General features: G+C 41.6%; 1 protein-coding gene across 1 annotated transcript in view; it reads left to right on the forward strand.

Annotated features, from left to right (window-relative positions):
• The window catches only part of LOC308109804 (complement C3-like), a gene marked incomplete at its 5' end in the record, with an annotated part of 29,136 nt that extends 21,779 nt beyond the window's left edge, over nt 1–7,357 (forward strand). Inside the window, 15 exons of the mRNA XM_080463610.1 lie at nt 482–595; nt 688–841; nt 1,303–1,466; nt 1,559–1,714; nt 1,834–1,893; nt 1,985–2,075; nt 2,998–3,049; nt 3,379–3,466; nt 3,575–3,664; nt 4,103–4,208; nt 4,301–4,390; nt 4,468–4,551; nt 4,794–4,874; nt 5,083–5,230; nt 6,444–7,357. Coding sequence (XP_080319736.1) covers nt 482–595; nt 688–841; nt 1,303–1,466; nt 1,559–1,714; nt 1,834–1,893; nt 1,985–2,075; nt 2,998–3,049; nt 3,379–3,466; nt 3,575–3,664; nt 4,103–4,208; nt 4,301–4,390; nt 4,468–4,551; nt 4,794–4,874; nt 5,083–5,230; nt 6,444–6,588 — 1,623 coding nt within the window. The 3' untranslated portion in view covers nt 6,589–7,357. The remainder of the gene's footprint in view (nt 1–481; nt 596–687; nt 842–1,302; nt 1,467–1,558; nt 1,715–1,833; nt 1,894–1,984; nt 2,076–2,997; nt 3,050–3,378; nt 3,467–3,574; nt 3,665–4,102; nt 4,209–4,300; nt 4,391–4,467; nt 4,552–4,793; nt 4,875–5,082; nt 5,231–6,443) is intronic.
• Nucleotides 7,358–8,896: the final 1,539 nt, after the last annotated feature.

Raw genomic sequence — 8,896 nt, forward strand, 5'->3', positions numbered from 1 at the left:
TCTACTAGTTTGATTTAGTAGTTTTAAAAAAGAGCTTAAAATGCACAAAAAAAGTCTAAAACTGCATAAAAAGGAGATAAAACAGCTAAAAAGAACGTCTGAAAAAGGGGTGAAACTGCTCAATCATGTGTGAAAACAACTGAAAATGTATTGAAATGCTTGAAACGTTATTTGCAATGTCAAATACACTTTTTGCACATATATTGAAATTATGTATAAATCTTTATAAACCATGTTAGTCTCATTTTAGAGGTTAAATATGTTAAAGTTGGTAAATTTGGTGCACGGTCATAACTTTGGCATCTTTTGCTCATTCGGGTTGTACAAATAGTAGTAAATGTCCTTGATTGCTGTGGACATCATCACAACACTCAACATTACAAATGATTAATATTGACATTGAGGAGTAAATCTGACCTGACCTCCTGTGTATCAAAAGTTTTTTAAATAAAAGTTTGTAACCTCTGCTGTTTGTCTCCAGGGTGGACTTCAAGGCGACGATCCAGAGACGACGCTGACCGCGTTTGTCCTCATCGCTCTGGCCGAGGCCAAGCAGGCGGGCTTCAACTGCGACGGTTCTATTGTGAAGATGGAGGCAAAGATACTTTTATAAATCTGTGCTGCGATTTGTTGTGTTTGTTGTAGACAGTGACTAACTTTCCCTGGTGTGTGATCTGTATAATGTAGGCCGTGATGCGGAGGACGATAGAGTACCTGAGGAGAGCCATCATGAAGCCTGGAAGGAGACCGTACACGGTGGCCATCACCTCCTACGCACTTTCTCTGACAAACAGTCGACGCTTCAACCCGACAAAGGCTTTACTCGCAGCTGCAGCCGATGGTATGATATACAAAGCGGATTCTTGACTTGAAATACTTAAATGATACTTACTCAACATATGAGTCCTCTGCTTGGGTTTAGATTTTCACGTATGCAACAAAATAACATCCCAGTAACCAAATCCATAAATTCAGCTTCTCAGAAGTTACTCAGCCTGCTTTAATATGCTGAAATGTATCTCTCTTCAAATCGATGCTACAAAAATATTTGCATCGAGGATTAAAAAAAAAAAAAAAAAAAAGAAAATCTATTTTTAACTATCACTGAAGGGAGTTTTGTTCCCCCCCAGGATTTTCAAAAACTGGGAGCCATTTTCATTGACACATCAAAAGTTTTGCCATTACACTTGACAACTTTGCCGTGTAATTACAGTCGTATGAGTGGACGGTCTGGTGTTTTGATGTGCTGCTCATTAAAAAAAAACTGCTACACCTCTCAATGAGCACTTCTTTGTCTTCAAGGTGGCAGCCACTGGCCTGACAGTGAAAACACTCTGTTCACGCTCGAGGCGACCGGCTACGCTTTGCTGACTCTGCTCAAGATGCAGCGCATGGACAAAGCTGCAGCTGCCTTCAAGTGGCTGAACAGCCAGAGGCGAAGAGGAGGGGGCTTCGGCTCCACGCAGGTACCAGCAGGACGCGGGCCGGGGGAGATGATCTGCGGATTAATCGTCAAATGTGTCGAATGTTCTTTCATTTCAATTTCCTCCTCTCCAAGTCCACCATGGTGGTCCTTCAGGCGTTGTCGGAGTATCTGATCAACCAGCCCCCTCCTCAGGACCTCAGCCTGGACGTTGACGTCAGGATAGCCGGACGCAGTGAAATCCGCTACAACTTCAACCCCAACACTGCCTACGTGGCTCGCTCCACCAGGGTGAGTGAACTTTAAGATGTAGCACAGCCTCATGAGGAGTTTCAGGCTGTCAAACGCGAGCATCCTGAAGAGCAGTGTGGACTTGTGCTGACGTATTTCACAACTTTTTCCTTCGCTAGTTGTCGACTAATCAAGGATTTGAAGTGGAAGCTCGAGGAAACGGACAGGGAATCCTTGAGGTAGGGTTTTTACAATTTGTTGAGTTTCTGGACTGATCTGTCTCCCCGTCTTTGACATCACTTCCCTTTTGTGCGTGTAACTTCCCACCAGGTGGTGACTTACTACAACCAGCTGCACGAGGTGGATGAGAAACAGCCGTGCAGCCACTTCGAACTCAACGTCGTCATTGAAGAATCCAGCGGTAAAGATGAAAATTATTCACGGCCATATTTTTTTTTTAAAAAACTTTATTTATGCAGGTGATCTCACTGAGACACAAGTTCTCATTTTCAAGAGACCTTTGAATGATCTTTCTTTTTGCTGCATGTTTTTCTTTCTTTATAATCTCGAAGACCTTCGCACGGCCTCATTTACATGAAACGCACTCGCACAGCACAAACGATGAAAAAAATGATTCAAAGAAATACAAATATTGCGGTACATCATTAATTCCATAGTAGGAAAAGTAGATAAAAATGCCTAATTTGTCCAGTATTTTAAGGCAACATTTTTGTTTTTAATGTCTATAAAACACTTTGGGCTACAGAAAGTATGAAAAGTGCTATATCAGTAAAGTTTGATTTGACAGACTTTCTTTTTCTCTTAGTAAAACAGCAATTTCCGAAAACATTTGTAGCGAGAAATAAGCGGGGCAGTTGCTGAATCTGTCATTGTTTTGGTTCCGCTGTAGCTGGTTTAGACGTTTTTACGGATGTTTTCGCAATGCATCGGACCCTGCACAGACTGCACCGGCTTTCGCTACTGACTACAACGTGAGAGTAAAAACAATCAACAGGAATTTCACCGTCTGGATCTGCTCTGTGTTGCTTAAAACATGTCCCATACGTGAAATGGAAACATGAGCAATATGCGCATCTCCAGCGTAAAGCACCCTGATGTAACACTTTCTGACCATCGAGGACTCCAGAAGGCAACACCAGTGAAAAAACAACTGTCTATCTCGAGTCACTTAAAAAAACAAAACAAAAAAAAAGTTCTCTTTATGCACAAAGCACGTACAGAGAACAAACCGTGACCCAAAAGCCAAGGTTCAGACTACCTGGGCTTCCTGTCCTGTTGCACGCCTAATATCTGAACTCCGCTTTATTTTGGTGTCGTTCCAGAAAAGCCTCCAGCAGATGTAGAAAAGTCCTACCAGCTCACCATCAAAGTGAGGTCAGTTCACACAATAAACCGATTTATTTCTTTATTTCTGAAGAAACAACATGAATAGCGCTGCAATGTTTGTTTGTTTTCTACCCAAAAAGGCTTGACGAGTTTCTGCTTTCTTATTTTCTATTCCAGATAATTCCCAATAGTGTATTTTTGGTAGTTCCTTATCTTGTGTGTGATGGTGTTTCAGTTTCACACTGCTTCCCTTCATGGAACTACTTTAAATTTTACAGCACTGTGACAGATACAAATCCTATTTCAGGGCTGAATCACAGGAAATTCTAAAAAGCTGGTTTAGCTATTCTTGCTATTTAAATTCCTTTCCTATCCAGGGCTATGGGGCCAAGAGACGTCAGGATGGTGGTCCTGGACATCAGCCTGCCCACTGGATTCACTCCTGAAAACTCAGACCTGGAAATGGTAATAATTTAAGAAAATCTTTGGGCTTATAGCTCCAAACAGCTGTCTGACATTTGGCCTCTTCACCAGTGATTATAAGTTACTTATTTTGTGTTTCTGTGTGTCTAGTTGTCCAACTCTGTGGACCGGTACATCAGTAACTTCCAGATTGTGGATAATCTGAGTGACAGAGGCTCTCTCATCATCCACCTGTTCAAGGTAACGTCCATGTAAAACCCACCGTGTGTTTATAAAACTGCAAATTCTTCAAAGACATTAAAAAAAAGTTATCAATGAAAATAGTGTAAAGTCAGAAAGAAATGCATAATGGAGTGGAGGAACTGACATGAGACCCGTGCTTAGACCTGTTTACGTTATGAAAACGGAAGGCTTTTGTTGCATTTCGGGTGTCTGTTCACACGACGATGGCGCTCCGAGCCATTATGAAAACGCACATTTTGAAAACGGCTCTCACAGCGGAACTCTTCGAAAGTGCTCCAACTCCGTGGAAATGTGGAAAATGCAACTTTTTGAAAATGCACTGATTCTGTGGCCTGCCAAGCTATCTATATCGCTATCAGCAGTTCTACCGTTTCCATTGGAAACGGACATTGTTTTCTGTTTTCACTTGAATCCTGACCTCCTCTCTTCTTCCAGGTTCCTCACAAGGAGCCGGAGATCCTGATCTTCAGACTGCAGCAGAGGTTCAAAGTCGGCCTCCTCCAGCCTTCCTCGGTCACTGTTTATGAGTATTACAACCCAGGTCGGCACCTGACTGGTCAAGGTGTAGATGAAGTCTTTAATTATTTTTTTGTCATGTTAACTTGAAATGCTTCCCTTCTTTCTTGGCCGCAGACCACCGCTGCAGTCGCACCTACACTCCCACTGAGGACAAGGAGGAGCTCGCTCAGATCTGCAGGGACAACGTCTGCCGCTGCACGCAGGGTACGGCCTGCACCAGTCTGATGGTTGGTTGTGCGTTGCTTGATATATGACGTTTCTCTTCGATGACTGCACTGCAGGCGACTGCTGCGTCTCCAGAACGGACGACCAGGACTTCTCCAGCCTAGAGAGGGAGACATTCGCCTGCAAGAGCCTCCACCATGGTAAAAACAGACTGTCAGTTTGTATCGGGGATCTTTAGCGAGTACGAGTACTTTGCATCGGACCTGATAGTCGACACTGGTATTCTTGTGTCCCCAGTTGTCATACATATAAATGCTATGAGGCTGTCATTTTAGCGGCCTTGACCAGACTAAACTCCAGTGTCTCCGAAGTAAAATGAGAATGACACTCTGATCTGATGTGTGCCAGGCTGCACGATCCGAAACTGATTCCTTCTCTTCAGTTTTCCAGGTGGAGGTGCTCAATGTCAGCCAGAGTTACTACGACAAATACGAGGTGGAGATCGCGCAAGTGATCAAACTGGGTGAGTTTCTTTTCGCTTTCTCATTGCACACGTGAGGAACTATTCAAAAATGTACTATCTCTCAATGAAAAACACAAAATATGAATATTGCAGCAGTTTAATACACAGAAATGATGATAAACATCTCGACCCCCGACTGTCACACACGTCAAGCCTTCCTGGTGGCTGTGTTTGCAATAATTCCTCACTCTTCTTCTTCCTTTATCAGGTGTGGAAGCTGGAGTTGAAGTGGGTCAGCGGAGAGTTTTTATGTCTCACGGAGGCTGCAGAGACAGACTCAGACTGGAGCCGGGCTCCCAGTATCTCATCATTGGCCCTAAAGAGGACGCATGGAACGTCGAGTCCGAAACCCACAGGTGAATTCAATTCAGAAACCGCAAGAGAAATACCCAAACATTAAAGGTGGGGAGTCCTACCATGCAAAGGCGATGTTTCCATCGCTGATCTCACTTTCTAATCATATCAAAGTGTCCATGGGAAAGAACTCAGACCTTTCGTTGCTTCCAGTGTGTGAGTTATTTACACGGCAGCCGTCAATAAGACCTGTGGATATTGATGATGATGATCTGACAATGAGATTATGAGTTGAAAAGTCCATTTATTACACAAAGACAAACTTTTCCGCGAGATTATTGGCAGTATGAGGTATAACGGTGCAAGCTATTCAAACTGAGTCACAGACTGAGTGTTGTGTTCCTTAAGACTGATTTGTTGCAATGGTGACAAACTGTTGGGCCATAATCTGGGAATTCACAGTGGATCACATCAACAAAGCAAATGAAAGGAAAGTGCTTTCATTTATACAGTGTGGAAAAGTAAATACGGAAGCATCATTTTATTGTTGAATATCTTTAGGGTTCATTTACACAACTGTGTTTCAAGTGAAAAAGCATCGTTTTTGTGTTTTGTTTTTAGAAGCGTTACATTTACGCAACATTTTGAAAACAACGTTTAATTGACAAAGGCAGAACGCACTGAAAATTATGTAGTTTTCATGTAGGGCCACTAGTAGGCGCTGTTGGCTATTTTCATAATGAAACCACACACAGAGAACAATACGCTATAAACATTAACAATGGGAGTACATGGATATTCTTACGGACAGACGAAGTTGGATTTCTATTACGTGGTTCGCAGTCGCAGTATTTCAGAAAAGTTGGGGCTTTTCCGCCATCCACACAAAGCATTTTGAAAAGTTCCACCTTGGGAGCCATCTTCAAAAAGTAGCATTTTCTGCTGTCTACATGAAGATGGAGTTGGAGCGTTTCAAAAAGGTGCATTTACCTCCATTTTCACAGAGATGGAGGATTTTCACTAAAGAAGCATTTTCTTCCTAGAGTCCGAGCATTTTCAAAAAGTTCAGTTCTGACTCTGAGTATTATTGTGATGTCAACAAACGCCGACGCTTGAAAACATTGTAAACGGGGCTTTGATGGGTCGAGCACAACTGAATTTACATATATGAAGAAATGAATTCTAAATCATTTGAATTGAGTTGTGTCGCTTGAAAGTTCAATCAAGATAATAACAATAAGATGTCTTTGTCCCTGCTTTGGTTTGTCCTGTCAGATACGTCTACATGTTGGGGAAGGACACGTGGGTGGAGCGCTGGCCTTCGTCTGCAGAGTGTTCCGCCTCTCCCAGCCTGCAGGCCAAATGCAAGAGTCTCAAAGACACCGCGTACGAACTCTCCGTCAACGCCTGCAGGCTGTAGACAAACCCGAGGAGGAGTCGACAATTTTTGACCTTCTTTTAAAAAGAAACTTTTTTTTTTTTTTGCTGTGGAAAGATGAACTGAAAGTGTAAAGAAAATGTGTGGTTTCTGTCTACTGTAAGACACAATGAGGAAGACATAAAAATAGATGTCGAGCAGTGAAGGCTCACTGAACATACCACACATTTTTCATAGCTTAACAAAATACTGAAGAGGTAGAGGTTGTAGTAAAGTTTTAAATATTCATATGTGGAGAATACAAATGGATTTGTCCAATATTACTGCCATAATTGTCCATTTTCAAAGTCGCAGTGGTTCTCAACCTTGGGGTGATGTCACAGATTTGCACACGTGAAAGATACTGATGGATCCTGCTTTTGGGTATCGTTGAGACCCACGATCCACCAATCTTAGGCTTCACTGGGATGTTTGGGAAAAAACTGAGTTCGAATTCACGACAAATCCATGACACATTTCATATCATGTGTGTTTATTGTTAAACTGATGATGAAATAAACAGTTTCCATGTTGATTATTGACTAAAACAAGCTGGAGTCCTCTGATGAAGAAGTGTACATTAAAGGTGAGTGAATATATCAACTTCCGTACATCATTATACTTCAGTTAATATTAGAGTTAGACTGATGTTAAGACCACAAGGTTTCAGTTGTGTTGGTTGGTGAGATTTTCTGACCAAAATAATTTTTTACCTATCTATCTGCTGTTGAGAACAATATCTCATATTTTGAAAATACAGACATTCTAACTGAAATGTATGACTTTTATTTCGAAGCTACACGTCACACTGTTTCTAGTTGTTTGCTGGTCATTTGACTGATATCAAGAAGTATTTGAAAACTTCCATATATACCACCTGGGACCACCACTGTATGATAACAGCACAAAAAACAAAATGACAGGGTTTGAGAAACTTGTGACAGGGGAAAGAAATCGGAGAAACTTATTGTGATGAAGAAACAAAGAAGTGTCCTAAAAAGACGACGTCCAGAGCTGAGGAACAAATTCACAATCACACCAGATCAACTTATACATGTTTGTTTATTTATTTATTTATTTTTTGACCGACGCAACTTAAAATAACATGAGACTTCTCGTCCAGAAAATATGGTAACGGGCATGAATATTGCAGCAACCAGCATGCTATCCACTAACAGTTTGGACAGCTGAAATGAGGTAATCGTGGCCTGAAAGCACAACAAACAAATTCACAGAAGGTTCTGGAACAAAAGCTCTTCAGGATGCTTATTTGTTTTTTTGTTTTTTTTGACAGAAATGACTTCCACCCAAGCATGTGCAGTCCAGAGAACACTCAGTACTCTATGAACACAGTTTTACTCCCAGTTTCGAAGAGGTGACAGCTCCCCCAAAATAACAGAAGCTCGGTTTTAATTTAATTCAAAGCATCATTTAGTCCCCATTTATATGACGACATTTCAAATGTAAATGCATCGGTTTTGCAATTTCATTTCAGAGAAGTTTTGTGTTTACAAGGCAATGTTTTAAAAAGAATGTCTGTTTTAAAGGAAATGATAGAAACGCTATAAACAATGCAGTTAGCATGTTGGGTGCTTTTATTTTTGTAATGAAACTCCACACGTGACATTAATACACTATACATATTAACAAGGGTGGGTGTATTGACATTTGTATGGACAGACGATGAATTCTGAAGAAAATTAGATTTTTCCCCAAAGATTTTCAGTGGCTCCGAACACCATTGTCGTGTTGAGTAAGTTTGGAATTGTATCAGGTTTTTCTTTGTTTTGGTCTGGAGGAATTACACAAGAGGGCGGTATTAAGCTGAGCATGGTCGGAGTGACACCTGGTTTGCAGGTAGAGCAAGAGAGGCCAGCCTCATCAGGAGGATCAGAGGCAGGTGAGTGACATGCTGCTGGAGAGACAAACATTGTTGTTTCAGTGCGTGGATTCCTGCGACGATGCCATTGATAGGAGATTTGTTTAACCATTTTTTTGTTTTATCACAAAAGCAGGTAAGGCTCGAGATATTTATGGTGAGGTGATTCAATTTCAGAGCTTGGGTTTAGCTTGGCCGGCATGTGGTGGGCTTAAGTTGTTCACATTCTCAACTGACATGGTTTTCTGATTTTAAGTTTCGCTCACGTTTCAAAGGCGTAGCGACAGTGTTTGTTGAGGTGAGGATCGGTGTCTTGATTTTGCTTTCGGATTGCATGCGCAGTAGGAGTGTTTAAGAAGAGTTGTCTTCCCTTGTTTTCAAGGAGAAGCCTTTGGAAAAGTTGGACTTTTGGAATCGTTTTCAAAATATTGC

The sequence above is a fragment of the Lipophrys pholis genome (assembly GCF_963383615.2).
Source record: "Lipophrys pholis genome assembly, chromosome: 5".
Taxonomy (NCBI): Eukaryota; Metazoa; Chordata; class Actinopteri; order Blenniiformes; family Blenniidae; genus Lipophrys; species Lipophrys pholis.